At 45.9% G+C, this 20,928-nt stretch overlaps 1 protein-coding gene across 2 annotated transcripts in view; it reads right to left on the minus strand.

Annotated features, from left to right (window-relative positions):
- efnb3b (ephrin-B3b) overlaps window positions 1-20,928 on the minus strand; it is a 46,047-nt gene that overhangs the window by 13,305 nt on the left and 11,814 nt on the right. For both annotated transcript variants that reach the window (XM_061669474.1, XM_061669475.1), the window contains one exon: window positions 11,471-11,760. In XM_061669474.1, the coding sequence (XP_061525458.1) occupies window positions 11,471-11,760 (290 nt within the window). The remainder of the gene's footprint in view (window positions 1-11,470; window positions 11,761-20,928) is intronic.

Below are 20,928 nucleotides of genomic sequence, written 5' to 3' on the forward strand. Positions count from 1 at the left end.
CGTCACTTGTCAGACTCATCACCGCACACACGCACACGCAGAATGCTCCACTGTGACATTGTCTGTCATTGCTGGCTTATAGCGTTGGCATCAGGCCCACAAAAACGTTCAAGCCAACGCGGGATGAGAGATCTTTGAGCGAAAACCCCACTGATCCTATTTTGCATTTATCTGAAGAAAAAAACAACAAAAACTACAACATTCCCAAGCTGTCAGAGTCGACGTTCTGGCTGATGGAGTTCAGTAAATAACACGGATCTTTGGAGCGCGAACGTATCCAGGTGAAGGACAAAAGTCTGCTTCTTGGGAAGTGGGTCGGCGGTCTGAAGGGAGGAACGATCTGTGACATGCATCTGGAGGGAAAAGGGAAAGCAAGTGGGAAGAAGGGGGCGAGCTTCTAATTTAAGATGACGGGACGCGGAAGGGATTGAGGATGGGAAAAAATGAGGGAACAAACGACGGCTATCCATGGCTGGCCACTTCATTAGGTACACAATCTCATGCGATCCGACGCAAAAACGGATATGACAGTTACATAATTAGGTATTAACTCGACAAAATGTTCATCGCTGTGGTTGTAGAAGTGCACGTACAGTATAGAGACTCAACCATTGACACCCAACGACAATTTAGACCGCTGGGGTCAAACCCAAGGCCCGGGGGGCCACATCCGGCCCGCCACATCGGTTTATGTGGCCCGCGAAAGCAACTCAAGTGCGTCGACTTCATCTTTCCCGCTAAAATGACAACACTGCAAGTCCTCTTCACTTTTAATAGCGTCGATTGCAAACATTTTTGGAACCAATCCCCATTTTAAAATAAACTGTGAATTAACAACATTTTACTGGCTTCTGATTTCAAACATAGTCCGTCAGCGATTTTTCCGTGTAATGTGTGAATTGAACATTTGATGTAAACGTGTTGGCAGTCATGACGGCCCTCCGAGGGAAACCATCAAATGTGACGATGTGGCCCGCAGCAAAAGTGAGTTTGACACCCCTCAATTGAGAAATCAATTTACCCCATTGAAATGAATTTAAATGATAATCTGTTCCAACTTCCCTCGAGACACCACATTTTTAGTTATGCTTTTTAATAAAGAAAAATAGCACTGGATTGTAAAGCTATCGAACAGCTTTAGAATCGAGTATTCCATCTTATGATTTGGATGAAAGTTGATTTTCCGTTACGAAACAAAACGTAAATGTGAAGTGCAGGTATTTTTTTTTTTTAGACTTGGGTTCCTCATGTTCTACTTTAGTATCTGCGACTATTGATGGTGTTAGGCTTGAACAGGCGGGGGCCCGGCCGGGTGAGTGACGCGGGCGTCGGCGAATGAGAGCGTCTCGAAAAACGTCCCAGGCGAAGCGACCACCCTATGACAGCCCTCGAACAAACTCAAAAGTTCACCACTGGTGGAGGGAAAATGTCCGAAGTTTTTGCTTCTTAAAAAAAAAAAAAAAAAAAAAAACACACATTCAACACCAATGTTGTAAAAGTCACAAAAGCCTGCAAAAAGCAAAGACGACTTGAGCCACGCCGGACCTCCCAAAGCAGCACCTGCTGTTTGGCTTCGGCCTTCCCGCACTGACATGAAAGGTGACCCTTTGATAAAACACTCCAAACTTGTCTCAAACTGGAGCAAAAGCACCACTGCACTGCAGCTGATACTCAGAACGCCATCCATTTTTCAGAGCAAGCGTGCACGTTAGGGCTGCACAGTCGATCCCAGCGGACTTTGGGCGAGACACCCCGGACTGGTCGACAGCCAATCACAGGCCGCAAAGGCGAACAAGCGTTCACGCCTTCAGACAATTTACGGAGTTCAATGAAGCCGACGTGCATGTTTTCGGAACGTGGGAGGGGACGACACGCACCGTGACTGTGTTCCTACTGCGTGTGTGTGCGTACGTGTGTGTGTGTGTGTGTGTGTGTGTCCTTGTTGTTGCACATGCGGTACAATTCGGAGATGTTTTGCTAATCTGCAACAGTCCAGTCTGCTTTCTCTTGCTGGCTACCCCCCTCCCGATCTCCCCGCCTACCGTTATTATTGTTTCCAAAAGGAGGAAAGCACGTGTGCGCACGCACGCACGCACGCACGCACGCACACACACACACGCATACACATGCACACACATACATGAGAGGCGGCCAGCCGAAATAATGCATCTTGACATGTGTGCCTGCATACCGCTGCAGGGAGAGATTGGAGAGAAAGAAAGTGTAAAGAAGGAGGGCGAAATATGAAGGGCAGGATGATGGACAGCGGAAGGCATCGTGCAATTATATAGGGTCTCCGTGCGTTTGCGTGTGCGTCTGTGTGTGTGTAGCAGTAAAAGAAAGGGAGTGATGACGGTTGTTTGTTTAGCTCCTCTGCGATTAAAGCAGGCTGCTCCAAACTGTGTGTTCAAGCTATATGGCAATCTGTCTGTTGTCTTAGCCTCGATGCGTGTGTTTGTATGTGTGTGTTTGTGTGCGTGTCCGCCTTTCTTGAGCGTAAGTGTGTTTGCGCCGCTGATGCATCGGTCTGTCTTCAGTTTTCAGAGTGTGTCGACACGTCTGCAGGTTTGTCTCCATCCCCGCCCTAATTGTTTCCGCATCAAATCTGCAATGGCGTCTCGAGGTACGAGTTTGCTCGACTTTCAACTTTATCGCGCTACGAGCCGCCGTTCGGACGTTTTTTGGGGGGTTTTTTTCTTTACTTGGCTTTGACTTGCAAACGAACACTTTTGTTCATTGAAAACAGCCACTGAGCTGAGACTTTCAGTCCGCTAGCTTCATGGAATAGCATCTTTTGTTGCGGCGCCGTAACCCTTTGAGTCACGGATTGAACACAATCTGTGCAGCAACAAATGGCGATAAAGAACATAACGGTACACCGTCATATATTCTTTATCCTCTGCGTCGAACAGTGAATATCAGTGCCGAACTGATGAGCCGAAACGTTTCAATGAACAATAAATATATGCAGCTCTCTGTCTTATGCTGCCCCCAGGTGGCCAAGGTGGGCACACTAGAAAGCAGCAAAACGGCCATTCAATCGATGCAGTTGGACAAAAACTGTTCAATTCTCCTTTTCCTCATTAAAATACGCATTACAGCCATTTTCACATTCAAATCAATAGGAAAAGACGATTTGCCTTTGAGTGGCTGACAAATGCCAGCTCGTTCGGTGCAAATCGAAGTATTGATGCAACACGCACAGCCAGTGCGTTTGGTCATTTCAAACTTGTTTTCTTAAACAAAAAGTACGTCTGCATTGTATATCCCTGAATAAACAACATGATAATTGGTCTCCAGCTGGTTTTATTTCATCGAAACGTCTTGAATTACTCCAAGTCGTCGGAGGAGCTGCCCGTCTGCCGCGCTGATCTGGACTTCGTCACGTGTTTCCTAATTGCGCTCCAAAAATAACAAAGCCTGGATCGGCGTACACGTGTATCAATCATGGAAGAATAACAAACCACACTGTTTGGCTTTTTACATCGTAAAGTAGAATAAAAACAGGACTTCAATCTTTATTAAAGCTTCAAACCATCCCAAAATGGGACCTGCCTAAAGGGAAGCGCGGCCTTCCAAGCAAGGTGGAACGCGGCGAAAGGGAATAAATAAAGGTTAAAGCAATAAAACAGAGCAGCCATTCTCTATTCTAAAGCATGTCTTGGGCAAAAGGAATAAAAATAAATAAAAAAATGGCCACAACAGGGCCTGTTTCTCCTCCTCGCAGCGCCTCCAGGAAAGCAGCGGGGGGCGCTGCGGCTGAATTAGCCCACTGTTTTCACTCATTAGGCCGCACCCAACGCCTCACGTTTTCGCTCTTTTATTTGCGCCCCTTTCGTCGCTCCCAACTTCTCTGGCGCACAAAGAGGCCGCTCATAATGAGAGTGTGCGTTATTCCATACGTGTGTGTGAAGGATTATGGCAGCTCCAACGCAGTGAATCGGGGCCAGGCTGGGGCCCCGGCCTGGCTGAATTAATTACTCTAATTAGCTTCTTAATTGCATATATTAAGCCGCTGGTGAGCTGCCGTTTTTGGGGCCAGATCGGTCTACGAACACGCACACACTTACGAAACACGTGGGTGGCAAGCCAGCTCGCTCCCTAGCTAGCGAGCGAGCTCGCTAGCGCCATCGCCCTCGCCTCGATCCACATGAGGTACAAGTGGAGAAACGGGACCGAGGTTCTCCCCTCCACGGTGGCGCTATTCAATTATCCACCCTCGACTTCATCAATATATAATAAGCGGATAGAACAAGAGCAGATGTGCGGTATTACGGGCGATAATTCCCCGAAGGAGGAGCCGAGGGGATTCATTTGGGAATATTTCAGCGCTTGTGAGCGGACAGACCTCCCCCAAGGCCTCTCATTTGGATCATCGCAAAGTACAGGAGATAAACTCCTCCTGTATTTTGCTATGAATTAATCATGTGCGAGAAACGACAAACAATCATTGCTAACAGGAACGGCTAATGAGTTACTCTGCCCAATGGAGTGCGGCCTATGGGCCCCGAGGGGTCGTGACCTTGGCGGCGCGGTGATTCGGGGTGAAATGTAGCCAAAGTACAAGACAACAATGAAGATTAGTGGAGGGCGAGTCAACAGCTAATGAAGCTCTCTTCCGTACACAAACACCGCGCACACGCACACGCACACACACACACACACACACAGATAATGACGTCTTTTGTGTAGTTTTGGAAGCAATTAGAACGCTTAAATGGTGACTCAAAAGGATTTGCAGCCAATTGTTTGTCCTTGTTTGTTTGACGGTGGACCTTCCCGCTCCATCATGTCTCCTCCTTTGTGTCCGAACGTCGACGTCTGAAACTGTATTTCCGCCCCCGCGGAGGTCTGAGGGGCCGGCGCTGCAGCGTTCGAGAGTCCGCGAATTGGAATGGAGTTTCTGACTGGCCAAAAAAAAAAAAAAAAAACGTGCTTCCAGATATAAAATAATTGCCGGGTAAGACAAGCAAAAGATACATCTCATCTTTGGTTTTTTTTTTTTTAATAAAGATATCCATATTATTATCCTAATAGCAAAATTGCCCAAGTCATTTTCGCTTACTGTCAAAATATCAATTAAAAATACAGATCTGCTTGCTAAAAATGTGCTTTTCTATTAACGGTCTTGGACACGAACTGTCTGAGAAGTTGTCATAAAACTCCGCCTGTTCCCTCACTCTGCAGGAGCCGTGTGAAATTGCGTCGCCTCAAGATTGAAAGTCTGAACTTTGTTTTTGGGACAATAACGAGTGGAAAATAATTACTACATTTGAGGAAGCCTGGTTTGTTGTTGTTTTTGTGTCGAGATCAGAATATGTACATGAATTTGTCCATGAAGTTGATTGGGGGCGGGGGGCAAGGGGGGGGGCAGGTCATGTTTGTGTGATCCTGGCCACTAAATCAAGCGTTATATTAGTGAACTAATGCTGTCTACTGGTGGCAGAGGTCAGCTGGTGAGGTGCGCTTGTTTTAAACACCCCCCTGCCTCCAAACACACACACAGTTGGTTGCTTCGGAGAAGGCTGGTTGCACACAATAGCGCTTTTGTCTATGTTAGCGGTGAGAAATGTGTGTCTGTGTGCGTGAGTGAGAGAGTGAGACAGAGAGAGAGAGAGAGAGAGAGAGAGAGAGAGAGAGAGAGAGAGAGAGAGAGAGAGAGAGAGAGAGAGAGAGAGCAACCTAATGCACAAAGGTTAAATGAATCATATAATGTTAACCAGGCCCGATCCAATTAAGAAGGGATTCTTCAGTGTGTATGTGTGCGTGTGTGACCTTTAGCAGGAGAGACACATTCACACTCTCGCATGTAATCACCCCCCCCCCCCCCCCCCCCCCACAACTAAGACGCACACACAAACACACAATCTCACAACAGACAGGAGCTGGCCTCTGATTGCTGACCTAAATCAACCCGGCGATCTGTCACTTTCTCATACTTACACTTGTCACAGACTTTTTTTTTTTTTTTTTTGGCGTCTTTTCTCTCCCCTTCCTCTCCTCCTCGCTCTCGTTTGTTTTTCTTGTCAAATTCATCCCTCTCTCTCTCGCCCCGTGTGACTTTTATTCAGCCTACCCCAGGCCGGGCTGCTTTCTCCCACTAAAACGCCTCATTGGTGTCACGTGATATTACCAAGAAAAAAAAAAAAATATTTATTATATATATATATATATATATATATATATATATATAAATAAATAAAAATACAGTGAGATTCACGGAGGTCCAGGATGGAACGCTCTCCACTGCCGGGGCAATATTTGTCATTTGCGATGAAGAAACTTTGCTTTGAAATTTCAATAAGCGTTTTTCCAGACCAGTGACTCAAGTATGGAACCGGGCCACAGGGAGAGAGCTGGATTTTCGATGAAGATGAATGAAGCTCAAGAGAGGCTGGAAAACGTGCTCTCAAGCGAAAGGCACTCTGAGGAAGACACCTGGGCGAAGGCTGCTGAAATCAATGGAGCTTCCATTTTCATCTTAATCGCTGCAAGGAGGTCAAGTTTCATCTGGGATATGGAAAGTACAAAACCTGAACATGTTCCGAGATTTTGCATTTGCATTAGATCCGGATTAAACTACAATTGAAATGACTCCACCCCACCCCCCAATATATATATATATATATATATATATATAGTTTCAGCCACCCAAAACATTGTCGTAAAGTGTTTTTCATAAAGATTGCACTCGATCGTAATGTAGTTTATAAAAACCTACAGTGATGATGTCATTAAATTGAACGTAAAGACAGTAAACAGTGTTCGATATATTTTTTGCTGCACTTCGGTGGCGATTGTGTTGCTCCTTCTGGTGCAGGCGCCTTTGCCACCTCCGAAAGACGCCGTAATATTCGTCATTCTTCGTAGAGGAGAACGAATATAACCCTGTGAACATTGGATTATTTGTCTACGTGAGTTGCTCCATGGTTTTGTTCAAATATCCGTTTCTTAGAGAGTTTTAACACCATGACAGAAATGCCTTTTTTTTTTTTTTTTTTAGCCCATCTATGGCATTTCCAATTTTGTGTCCACATTAAGCCTGCAGACTTTAAGGCACAGTTATGTGCTTTTTTTTTTTTTTTTTTTTTTTTTTTTTTAATGTAATTTCTTTGTTAGTAAACTTCAACTGGTAGAGGCAATAAACAACTTGAGGCCTCTTTTTTTTTTCTTGAAGAAGAAGAAGAAGCAGAATTGTTCACTAGATATGCCAAACGTCTTGTCGTGAACGATTTTTGAAAAACATTTGCAAGTCGGGCCACTCGTATCTCACGGCACCGCTGTCGATGCTTTTTGTGACATTTTGGTTTGGTGTTGTGCCACGAGAGGAAGTAAAATACGTGCATTGCTAGAATTCGGTCGTTGTTGTTTTGTGTCCTTTTCCTCGCACTTAAGCGTCAACAAGTCAAAAGGCTTTCGACACCATCAAATATTCAGCAGCTATACATTTCTCAGGACTCCCCGGATTCCATCATTCACACACCCGAGCGCGCATCCCACGTGGAGGCGGCGGGCGAAGCTCATTGACTGCGCAGTGCAGATTTCCTCCCGCCGCATCGTCTCCTCTTTTGTCTGTCGGAGCCGCATCTCTCCACCCCCCTTGCACCTCTTCATCTGCTGCTCACCTTCACCCTCCTCATCCCTCCAAACCGGATCCGCCGCCGCCGCCGCCGCTTGTGTCATTTATTTCAGCGCGCAAGCCCTGCATTATTGAACACTTTGACAATGCCGTACTGCGCTGCAACGTCAAACAATTAGACCACACACAAACGCGCGCGCTCACAATTAATGACTTCAAAACACACGGCTTTTAGAGTCCACTCACTCTTCTATTATACATTTTAAGTTTGTTGCTTACGTGGGTCCGTGAGTGACGGCGAGCGCCAGGCTCTCCGCAAAGCCCCGGGGCTCCTGCTGCATAAAAGCCCGGCTGGGAGTCCTTCGGTTGCTCGCTCATTCGCGCCCACGCGGGCAAAGGGGGGAAGCGTTGGTGGGGGGTGGGGGGTCCGCATTCATGCGCACTCACGAAACACGTCAACAAAACCTGTGCGCGCGTGCACACACACACACACACCATCTGTCTCAGCATGCAACAACACCACAGCAGTCCCGCAGTGTGTGACCTGCTCGCTACAACGAGTCGGCAAACTTTTGGAGCTATTTCTGAGGATGTTTACAGCTACGAATGTGTGTCCGTGTTCGTGTAAGTGTGTGCGTGCGTGTGTGTGTGCGTGCATATCATCGGGGAAGGCCCCCCCCCACCCACCCCCTCCCCCCCCGCGTGCGCCGATGTGAGTGTGCATTCGTTAGCGGTGGTCAAGTGTGTGCGTGGTCGAGTGAGGGAGTTGAGCGAGTGAAGGAGATCGCACGCACGCGCGCGCACACACACACACACACACACACACACTAATGCACACAAGGTCAAATGTATGTTGACTGTGAGGCGGCCATCATTCACCGTGACGTGTTTGCAGACACATGAGTGTGTCACGTTTGAATCCTTTTGAAGTAGTAAGACGCGTGTGGATTGGTTATTTATTTTTCAAAAAAAAAATTTAAGACACTCGTCTACTCATCATACTAATTCGGTTTCCGTCATTTTTGCTTGCTGTTGTCTAACAAGGAGGCGAACGGCAAAGTTCACATCACATGTTTGAGCCTTGAAAATTTCCAAGGATCTCCACTCGGGTGCCTTTCTGTGACTCTTCCGGTTTCTCTGTATCTCAATCGATGTGTGCATATTGATGCTACGTTATGTTTGCGCGTGAGATCTGGTGCATGTGTGAGATGAGGACACAAACTTTCATAAACTCTGACCTGTTATGAATGAAAACATCCATCAGTGAGTATGACGAATCAATTTTGCCACTCTCCCTCGCTCCCGTCCCCGGGGGGGGTGCAAGGAAGAAAAGAATGGCTTTTAATGGGATTCGAGTAATCTGATTACTCAGCAGTGGCATCTGTAATACATTAGTGACCTTCCAAAACAAAGTCATTAGATGAAAATCCCCGCCGCCGCTCGATTTGTAAATGAAGCCATTAGTACTTGTCAGTGACGACCACGCAATAGCGTGCTTGTGAGTTTAAAGTCATTAACCCTTGCGTACTGTTCATGTTCCATGCACACCGACACTGTTCCGTGCCAATTTTGGAATATCCTGATCGTCTATATCAAATTATGGACCTTTCAAAGAGCAACAGGTGCGTGATTCCGCGGGACTGTTTCTTGCTCCCCCTGTCAACACCGTTCCTACTGTCTCATTTGGAAAAAAAGAAATAAATAAAATGTGATTCACTTTTTTTTTTTTTTTTATTATTATTATTTTTTTTTTTATAAACGCTGAACTGTCCGAGAAGCGTCACATAACTGCGGGAGCCGTGCGGCGATATGCCAGCTCAAGATCGAAAGTGACAATACTTCGGTTAGAAACATTTGCGTAAGCTTGGGTTTTGTTCAAAATGGATCGCCGTAATACTTGCTGTAATACGCAGATTAATTCCCACCTATTAAACTGCTTAGTCAGCTTATCGTTTGATTTATTGCATCGCTCGTGGCTCTAAGACCTTTGATCCGGGAAGATTATTTCCTGAATCGCAGTGATTTTGGAGATTGTCTGGAAATGAAGGCATGATGGCGATCAGGCACGTATCCCCCTCGTACGGCCATCTTGAAGTCACTAAGGCCGCGAAATGCGTCTTTCGATGAGCCGGTTATTAACGATGTGGGAGCGTCATGAAACGGGACACCATAAGCGCTGCTCTTCATTAAGCGCCCATCCCAATTAAAGCTCACATATCGTTATCAATAAGTTATCAGCGCCAGATGCTCTGCGCTTTAAGCTACTCTGCTTTCACACCTATCCATGTGTGTGTGTGTGTGTGTGTGTGTGTGTGTGTGCGTGTGTGCGTGCGTGCGTGCGACCTCCGGACTCCATCGATCAGGCTGGAGCTGTCAATCGATGCGTCTGAGCAACGCGTGTGTGCGTCGAGGCGATAAAAGTGTCGGATGTTAACTGGCGTGCTCACGGGAAGACCAAATCAAGTCAGGAAAGGATTTTTCAATCACACACTCAGGCTGAGCGATACGGCCTTCAAATGAAATCGCCGATTTGTTTATTTCGTTTTTTGTTTTTCTCACAAAGGCCAATTCCCGATTTTAATCCACAGTTCTCTTTGGTTTATAGAAAATGCAAAAAAAACAAAATGACTTTATTCAAAGCAAGTTTTACTTTTGTTTTTCTTCCCCCTTGTGGGATTTGCTTTATTTCTCCTGATGCAAAACAAGCTTTGAAATTTATTGTTTCCCCCCCACATCAGCAGGGACAAGGATTCAAATATAGAAGCTGTAAATAAAATTTAAAAAAATAAAATAAAACGTTATTATTATTATTATTATTATTTTTAAATTGTCTTGACAAATCTATTCAAATTGCAATTGCATTTCACCGACATTTACAATGTTTAAAAAGTATCTTTGAATACGTTTCAATGTGTGTTTGGGGGGTATTTACCAAGAGAAAATAAATATGTGATTTTTCATCCCATCACGGTTAAACGTCGAACCCGACACAAAGCAGAGCGAGGACTCGCTCTTCATCTATTTACATTTTTTTTTTTTTTTTTTTGCATTTCTCACCGCAGATGAGAGGAAGTGAACAGACATAGCGTGTGCGCACCTGAGTGCATCCCGCCTGCGAGGTGCGTGGGAGGAGAGAACCAAACAACTCACTCTCACTCCTGAGGTGTTTTTGCATTGTGTGTGAAAATAAAACAGAATAAAACAATGCGCCCCCCCCCCCCCTCCCCCCTCCCTCGGCTTCCGGAACATTCCATTCTGTACAACCGGGCCCCGACTTCCCTTGATGATCTCATCGTCAGGTACCGGAGAGGCCCGAACAACCTGCTCCGAATCGACCAAAGCGAAACGCGTTCTCGCCTTTTGCGGTTGACGCAAACAATAAACGGGGCCGATAAACTGGACCCTGACGCTGAAATGCGCAAAAACACCGGCAGACCGCATTGAACCACAAAAACATGGCGCAATTGTCAAGGAAGAAGCCGGTTGCCACAAACAGAGGAAGTGGGGGAGAATAAAGGAGAGTGGATATTTTGACCTCGCCCCATCCACGTCGATCGGATGCATTTTGGCGACAGTTGCTCTGCACGCTTTATTTCATCCACAGGTACACGTGAAATTATATATATTTTTTAAAAGCTGTCACAGCCGCCAGCTGGGTCTCGCTTTAGCTTCAAATGTTTTTTTTTAAATTTCATTTGTTCAGTGACTAAAAAGTTACTATAAGTTTTTTGTGTTTGTTTTTTTTAATTTAAACCTGGCAACCCACCAGTATGCTACGACGTGGATGTTAACGTCAATGTTAACGGCCGTCAGCGTGATAAACAAACGCAGTCGGGCCCCAATCAGAGATCAAGCGTAGCGAGCAAAACATTCACTTCACGCCGCACTCACCGATGATGTAGTAGTCGTGCATGCTTTTGAACTCGTGGCCCCACAGGTTGGGCGAGAACTCCTGGAACTTGATGGTGAAGCGGCGTTCCCGCGTGGGCTCGTCGCACGTCAGCACGATGTTGGGCGGCCCCGTCACCTCGCAGCGGTCCGCCTGTTCCCGCGACGACACCAGGTACAGCTTGTAGAACTCGTACTCGGGCGTGGAGCGCGCCGTGTCCAGCGGAGGGCAGATCAGGTCCAGCCGGTCGCCGATCTGAGGGTAAAGGACGTAGCCCTTATCGTCTCGAAACCTGCAAGGGACGGCGGGAGGAAGTCGTCAGGTCAGATTCTCGGATCCACTGTCTCAGTTGGACCAAACGCATTGGGCATTTGACAACGAAGTGACTTTATCGTACGATGCGGAGCCTCCTGGAATGGATTGCGTTAAGCTACGTTGACACACGTACACCACCGGCAGACAACTCCGTCGCGAGATGGGAAACATATTTTACACTCGCCACCGACAATCCTTCTCAGCCTCGACACAGCTGTTGACGCTTCATGTTGAATGTGAATAACGGGATTCCGAAATAAAGACCTCTGTTTTTTCCCCCCCCCACATTACAATTCACGCATTAGTGACCCAAGTTTTAAGGAAAATGTCACAAACTTTTTTCACTTCCCAGATCTCAACTTTCCAGAATCCGAGCGGACTCACGATCAACATTTGGGCTTCCTTTCACTGCATTTTTTTTTTTTTTTTTTAAACTCACAGCCGTCAACAATGGAGCTATTCATGTGGCCGCACTTTGAAATGCGGTGTGGTTGGGGGGCAGAGGTGACACTGATGGAGTTTTTTTTTTTTCGAGCGAAGGAGGAGGAGGGGCTTTCTTTTCTTCTCCCGGGCCGAAACATCATTTTTTTCACCCAAGCATCGACCTCCGGGACCCCCACTCCTTGAGCGTCTTCTTACGCCGCCCCCGCTGAATCCTCCTGCTCCCCAGCTGCCCCTCCCCATCCATTTGACACATTTGAAAAGCAAGGTGGACTTGCGTGTCTCCTCTCCTCTGCATGTCGACGGACATTTCCAAAATTCCACAGCGGCAATCTGAGCCCATTGCGGATCCCGAGCTGGGCACACAGGTGCCACCGCTTGTCTGTTTGCGTGGAATGTGCGCGTGTGTCATGCGTGGCTGAAAATAATCAAATCCACGGCGAAGGCGTTCCGACGCATTTGCCATTTCCAAATGGCATACTTTTTCCATACCTTCATTGGCTGTGAAAAACAAATCGAATCTTTTTTTTTTTTTTTTAACATTTGAGTAAATAGATGCGTAACCCTCGTAAATAAATCAATCATGATGTCAACCTTCACTGTCCTTGAATGCATACAGCTTGGCGGGAGGCGGAGCCAACAAAATGGGGTTCTCGAAGGGAACAATGAAAGATCACGCCGCCATTTTCTTGCGGCGGGCTAGATTTATGGCGTCCCATCCGCATAAAGCTGTCCGCTCTAATCTCACGGAGTAATTTCAGACACACAATGTACACACAACGTCAAACACACAGCAGGGGATCGGAGGGGGGGGCGGGAAAGCGATCGGCTGCAGGAAAAATGAGTAATTTATGTACAACATGTCCATTTGTAAATCGGAAATGAAACAAACGAGAGAAAATACCAAACATCTGGCATTTTCGATATGTTAGCACGAGCTGACGCGCCGTTTTGAAACGCCGCAAACATCCAAAATGAATTTACCGACACATTTGTCCATCTCCTGGAAGAATAATAATAAGAATAAGAATAAAATGTCTGCGCTAAGGATGAAGAGGAGGGAAACATGGCATCTTTGAGGAGAAATATTATTCCAAGCCTGAGCGCTGGATTAAATCACTGGCCGGAGTGGAGAAAAGACACGAAGCAAGACGCAGCTGCTAGCATTTTCCAATGTTTTGCTGCAGCAATCAGAAGTGTAATGGGGAACAGATGCTCGGGAATATGTAATACATAGGAACACGGGTTCAATTCCTCCTCGTTTGACACAACAGTCGTTATTCCTTCACAAATGTGTGTTGTTTTTTTTGTTTTTGTTTTTTTACACCTGACTGCGGCGAATGAAGGAAAGTAACAGTCCATTCGACCATAACTCGATATATTAGGGCTGCCGCGATGAAATCTTTTTAGAATCGATAAAAATGGATCTTTCGTTGCGTACACGAGTGATCCCCGCCCTCATTTTTCATTTTTTTTAACTACCAACATGCATTTTATTCTCATGGACTTCTATCTTTAAACTGCATATGCTGGTACTAAATGAATGGGATCAACTGTACAGAAAAAAAATAGCCTCTGCGAAACGCTTCGCATTCGCGATTAGCATTAGCGCACTAGCGTTAACGACCATTCAGCTCACTCATACATCAAGTTACAGGCATATTTCACATCTAGTAGTGTCTTTAAAAAATAATAATAATAATAAAAAATCACTTGCAGATGGCTCCTCTGTCGTTTTTAGCAATGTTTATCACTGGTCCAACAGCGCTTCTGTCTGCAACAAAAGTCTGCGCAGTAAACACAGACAGTGGCCGCAAATATGCTTTTATTATCATTTATTGCCATGAGTCAGTTCTTTAAAATGGATTGAATAATGTTATTACAAAGTACAATAGTACAGAGTGCTATTTATCCCTACAAAGAATATTTTTTTTTTTTTTAAGGGCAATCATATCGCATCTCAAGGCAGCACTGTACATGAAATAGGAATTTAAAAAATATATATATTGCACACACAAACAAACAATTAGGGCCACTAAACTTTTTTTTTTTGTTCCATTTGAATAATCCATGATGATAATGTCCTTTTATTCCAAATGGACTGCCCGCTGTCCATGAGCGCGTGGGTCGGACAAGCGGCTTTAAATATCCATAATGGTTATTAGTGTCTTCATTAAAGAAGCATATACCCTGGAGAAGAAGAGCACAAGTGCTCTTTGAGTGTGATGGACCAACATTTGGAGCAGCAGCAAAGAGAGACTTGTCGTGGAAATTGATGAGAGTTGAGGCCGAGGCCTGGCCCAGATCCCTCAGGACGCTTCTATCATGGGATGAGCGTGTCCGTTAGCATTAACCTTACATTTAACCGAGAGGCAAAAACATCAGCGGCGACACAAAAACGACATACAGTATGATGCAGTTTTCTAAGTTGATGCATTTTGCGTTCAGTGAGGATGTGACAGGAATGATATCGTTGTGCTTTCTGATCTAGCATCTTGAGAATTTGTTTCGAGCGTGTTTCCAGCAGTAGGGTTGGGGATACTGACTGTTATTGATTATCCTACCGGACATCCCATCGATGATTTGAGTAATCCCATAGAAATGTATTATGGCTGTGAAAAAAAGATTTGGCTGACTCGGCTAAGTGGACCACAAAACTCCGTCGACGCAAAAATGTCTGCCTCGGGGCAATAAAAAATGTAATTAAATTAAAAGCATATTCGCGCCGCCCGAAACCATTTGGCCACTGGCCAGGTTTACCACACGGACATTTGTTGCACACGGGCGCATTGTTGGACCAGTGAAAAACATTGCCAAAAACCACAGAGGAGTGTCTGTAAGTGATTTTTAAGACACTATTACATGCATAATGTACATATCAAATCATGTATGAGTGAGCTGAATGGCAGTTAGCGGGGTTTCTACCTAAAATTGTAATTGCAAGTGTGCTCATGCTAATCCTGAATGCTAACCGTTTAACAAAGGCTGATTTTGCTGTCTATAGCATATAGTCATACCAACTTATGCATTTTAAGGATAAAAGTCCAGCCCTCTTTTTTTTTCCGAAATATTTTTTTTTGGGGGGGGGGGGGGGGGGTGATTACTCGAGTACTGGACGAAACAGGCTACAGGATAAATGATTCTGAAAAGATTCGACAGTGACAGCCCTAAAATGTATTTTACATGATGAAACAACAATACCAATACAAAATATGCACGTGAGGTGCAGGTATTGTTTCCGCCATCTTTTCTCGTTCGACATCATGTTAACTGGCTAACTATTAGGCAGTCTGCGACTTGAGTGCCCGGGTGTCCGTCGCCGCTGTAAAAGTTAGCGTACGAATGCGGCTTTCTTGTTTATTTTGTCACCGCTTCTTCAATAAAGCGATTGGAACCGTCTATCCTTGACCACCAGCGGGGAGGTTCCAATTCGCTACATGCAAACCGGGCCCGCCAACATTGCGAGGACAAGCGGAGAGGCGCGCGAGGTTGCCGCAAAGTCAGCCAGTGCTGCAAAGCCCTCAGGAATGTTTGTGGTGAGCGCGATCAACGACAGCAGCGTTAACAGCTTCCATGTGGCGGGCGGGCGTGCGGGCCAGCAAAGCAAGAGAGAGAGAGAGAGAGAGAGAGAGAGAGAGACAGACGGGAGGTGGCGCGGGGGATGCAGAAGCAGTGTTTGAAAATTGAAAACTTTCAATGGAAACTAACTGGTCATGTAAAGTACAGATATCCAATTCAAGCATCAAAACATATTTTTGTCATCAGACCTTGGTGAAAAATTGAAAGCGCTCCTTGCTCACGTGCGAGGGCATCACAGTACATAACATTTTGACTGATCTTTCAAGACCCACAAAATATTTTGTTGGGTGATAATCAAAGCGACCAAAAACCAAAGACTATGCTTTTTGGTTTTGACTCCCTTTTTCTGTTCTTTGGTAAACCAGCAGTTGACCAGTTTCTGACCAAAAACCTGAAGAAAGTGTTTAACTATGAAAATTCCTGGACTTTTGCAACCCTACTTTTTTTTTTTTTTTTTTTTTTTTTTTTTAAAACAGCCTTTGTGATGATGCTAACTTTATGGACAGTCCTCTCATTTGCACTGACATTTGCTACTTGTTGAATCCCTTCCTAACTCAAGCAAGCAAGCAGCCCGAAAGCAGAGGTTTCAAAAAAATAAAATAAAAATAAAAAAATAGTGAGGTAGCCCCTCGGGACTTTGAAGGTAACTGTGCCCTTGTCATCACACACACACACAGGAGGCGGTTGGGAATGCTGCAGCGTCGGTGTCACATCCAGTAAAAATCACAGCGCAGTTGCAGGTTGGAGCCATGCTGGATGGCTTGACATTTGCAAAGAGCACAAGTACACACACACACACACACACACACCGTGTACCTCACGGCCTTCATCTCCAATGTCGCGGTGCTCCCGCTGAGCCGAGCGTACGGCGTCGGACACAATGCGGCAGATGAGCGCATCGCATTAAGCTGAAGCGGCGTCAAGCTAACTAAGCAAAGTATGGAGGAGGACTTCTACGTCTCATCTTTGAGCACGGCAGCCATATTCGGGTCAGGAGGAACTTTCCCCCCCCCATCCTGTCTCGCTTTGACGTTGCCATCATCATCCTCATTTGCATTCCTCCCCTTCCTGACTTAATTTTTTGCGTGTGTGTTTTTCATGTTTCCGCTTCGGCGTCTGCAGCTCAGAACTTTTTGTTCACAGCTTCTTTGTGACTCTCGCCGTCGCAGACGCTCCGTGATCGGCATCTCATCACAACTTCCCCCGCCAACGCCACCGCATTTCTCCAGCTCTTAAAATTCTAGCTAGGAAAAATACGATGAGAATAAGTCTACAGCAATGATCCTGGAACTGACAAAAAACTTAACGTGATCTTTCAGGACACAGTTCGGAAGTCGGAGGTTCGAATCTCGCCCAACAACAGTTCAGTTGTATTTGACCTTAATCTATAAGAACTGTTTATTGTCAAACTTTTATTTAGGAAAAACAAAATTTAACATATATCCATTACATTTTAATCAAATCATTTAAGTGCATGTTTTAGTTGTGTTTAATTCATTCACTGCCAGCTTTCCCAGTTAACATTGATATTTGACTTCTAAAGCCGTCAATGGCAGTGAATGTGTTAAGCAATATAATATATATAATATATGACATCCGGAAAAGCTTCCTCAGCTATCCGCGCGGCAGTTCAAGCGCTACGACCACCGTAAATTTATTTTATTTTTTTTCCCCCCCAAACATGTCCGCCCACGTCAGCCACACGTCTGGAAGTGAATTGCGAATCGGCGAGCGGGGACACAGCGCATCACGAGTCACCTGAAAGTGAAGCCACACTTAGTCTCCCCACAACCTCAGAACAGCTTCACTTTGCCCACATCTGCTTTTTTTTTTTTTTTTCTCCTGGGGATGATTTATACAAGTCTGGATTGGTCCCCATTAAGGCGCTTTAGTGGAGGTGTGTGTGGATGCAGCACTGTAGGTCCTGACGTGTGTGTGTGTGTGTGTGTGTATTCACGCACACTTAAAAGCCCCACTGAGGTTTTCCCAGTTGAAGTATGGTGCTGAGGATCACACACACACACACACACACACACACTCACTCACCCACACACATACTTAAATGGATGGCGGCATCTGGCGTGTGAAGAGTCTTTGAGCTTCAGCTTGTTCAGGCCGACCACCTCGCTAATTTAATTAGGTCACCCTGGGATGGGGCGCGCACACGCATATGTGGACACATGACAACACACACACACACACACACACACACAGGAACCGTCCAATAGTCATCGACTTAGTGGTGAGGAGTGAGGTGAGATGTTGATCCTGCCAGTGAGTGTGCGTGTGTTTATGTAAGTGTGTGTGTGTGTGTGTGTGTGTGCGCCCTTCAGAGGCCACAGTTTGCAAAGAGTTTGAAACTTCAGCTAAGGACGCCTCAGTCAGGGCCGCGGTGTCGGGGGAACGCTGTAATCCATCGGCGGTCCCACGGCACCGCCAAATATGCGCCAGGAGACTCGTGGGTGGGATGTCGACTGGAACCAAAAGTGCGGTGCAACTGCGCAAAGTAAACTTGCAAAAGAGCACTTTTGACTTGAAAGGTAGAAGAAACACGCGCTTACGAGTTTAAAAGCGATCAAATAACGGTTATTTACTGCAATAACCCGTAACTTGGGGCACTTGTACGTCAAGGTGTCACTGTGCACAAATACAAAAATCCCTGTAGGATCTTTTCGGGATTCAAAGGCCACTTGATTAGGTACACCACATGAGAGCCAAGCCAATGATTGTGTTTGCATTCTAGTGGGGGCATGGCGCTAAATCCACAATCCCGCTTCCCCATGCTGGTCGGACTCCGGCATCTTGAAGCCATTTGGGCTTGAAACCCTCGGCTGCCTTCCCCCCACGACCCCCAAACCAAAACCGAAAAGAGTCAACTCTTTCCTTTGGTGGGTTCGGTGCTCATATTCTCACAGAACACATTCTTTGATCCTGTCAAAATGCTATAAAACTCCTGGAACTGCTTTAAAAACTGCTGGTAGTGAATGAGTTAATCTATCACGATCGTTTCCAGTGCCCGACCCCCCAACCGCCTCTCACGAAATGGACTATTCCATCTTCGTACTGCGCGTGGGCAGACTTGATTCAGTGAGAGACTTGCGATCAACAAAACACACTATTTCATTTCACGACTTTCGAGCTCGGTCACAAAAACGAACTAAAGTTGAAGTCAAGGCGCCAGAGAGAAAATCTAAAAGAGAGCAGCTTCAGGTCATGAAAACCACCATCCACTCCTGTCAAGATATTGAAGAGCGCTATGGGTGTCAGAATGTGCGTGTGTGCGTGGGAGTGTGCTTCAGCCACTTCGCAACCACTTTAGCTACTAAAGTGCGGTGTGAAAAAGTCACCCGTGCTTGCGAATGATGGGAGGGCGGGCTGTCTAATTCCTGGAGCGCTCCACAGGTCCATTGGTCCCATGGAGGCATCTTTTGACCATCCACCTCAACTTCCCTCATCCACCTGCCACCCGCCCCCTCACCTCCTTCATCCGCACCTCCCCCTCCTGTGCTCCTTCATCCCCTCATCCTCAACACCTTCCCCCACAAACCTCTCTGCCTATGTTTGAAGCTGACTGTTTGTCTCCAGGGTTGGATGATTGACAGCTGAGAGAGAGCCAGGGAGCTCTCTGGTGACAGATAAGGACTTTGGCTCTATTACTCACTGGTTCTCTCACACACACACACACACACACACACACACACACACACACACCGTCGGTCCCGTGCTGCGCCCCAGTTCGGCAGGGAGCATCCAAACCCTATTTGCATTAGGAAGGGCCGTGTAAAATAAATAAAGAATCGGATGAATCGAGGAATAAATAGACAGCCGGCTCAGCTGGGGAGGCGAGTGCATGTGTGTGTGTGTGTGTGTGTGTGTGTGTTCATGCTCAACCTCTGGGCTCCCGAGTGGGGACTGTTGCAAAAAAAAAAAAAAAAAAAAAAAAAAAAAAAGAAACTCAAACACACAGTCAAATATACATGAAAAGACTGTAGAAGCCCAAATCATTACGGAGATGAAATAGAAAAGGAGTGTTGAAATACACTTTTAGTCTGCGCTTATTGTTTGACAGGCTCTCCCAGGAGGTTGTGTCGCCTTCCCGCAAACATCTCCACAGCAGCAGACTCCTCGGAAATATAATATATACACGTATTCACGAAAAAGACGGTCACAACTGCTCAGTAAGCTGAAGTAATATTAGTTATTTTTCACAGAGGATAAACAATATATGCCTGTAAGTATTGTTATATCGTCCTTTTACACGTAATATCTCTCACAGCACAACATCAATGCTAGTTTTGTTAGCCCATTCATGGTGTTTTGCATTGTGTTAAGCTAACTTTGCTAGCATTAAGCTAGCAAAGTTTCATAAGGAAAAATATTTGTTTCAATACACAAAGTGTAATTCTCTTTATGTTAAATTTGACAGTAAACTTCTAATGGGAGTGGCATTAAACTGCTTGAAGCCTCTTTTTTGAAGAATATTTCGCTATCTGTAAAGCTGATGCCACCATCGAGCATTCGACACGAGATGGTGGGAAAGCTGCTCGGCGTGGAAGAAAGCCTGTCCCGGCCCATCCCCACAATCGGGTGTGAGAGGTCACGGGTCTCGCTTGAGTGCTGATGCTGCGTGCAGGCACACAAAGCAGATTAACCCTCACAATTGCAGGAGGTTGTGGGTCCGGCTGACGCTCTGTCGCCCCGCACCCTCATCCGCCGGCCGATTGGCCGAGATGGTGTCATCTGTTGCCCAAAGCGCCAATGAGCGGCGGAGGCTCCGATTGTGCGTGCAGTCAGCGGTCAAACGGCGTCGTGCGGCAGTCGGCGATGTCGCAGCCCAGTTAGTATTCATAGCCTGCTAATTGCAGGTTAAGCCTGGGGCACATTCCTCGAACTTTTGATTTGTTTTTTAGTTGACACGTCTGTCCTCCCAGCGCACTCTTATCACAGAGTTCAAAGTTCCTTGCGAGCTGACGCACCCCTTAACGCACTTACTTTGTCAACTCAATTCAAGTCCAAAACTCAATAAGAAGTAGAGGAGCATCATCTGGCGACACAAAACTTTTCCTCTGAATTTTTTTTTATTTTAAATTTTCAAAATAAGGTTTGCGTTGGTTTGATTTGAGTA

This window comes from Phycodurus eques, chromosome 23 (assembly GCF_024500275.1).
Source record: "Phycodurus eques isolate BA_2022a chromosome 23, UOR_Pequ_1.1, whole genome shotgun sequence".
Taxonomy (NCBI): Eukaryota; Metazoa; Chordata; class Actinopteri; order Syngnathiformes; family Syngnathidae; genus Phycodurus; species Phycodurus eques.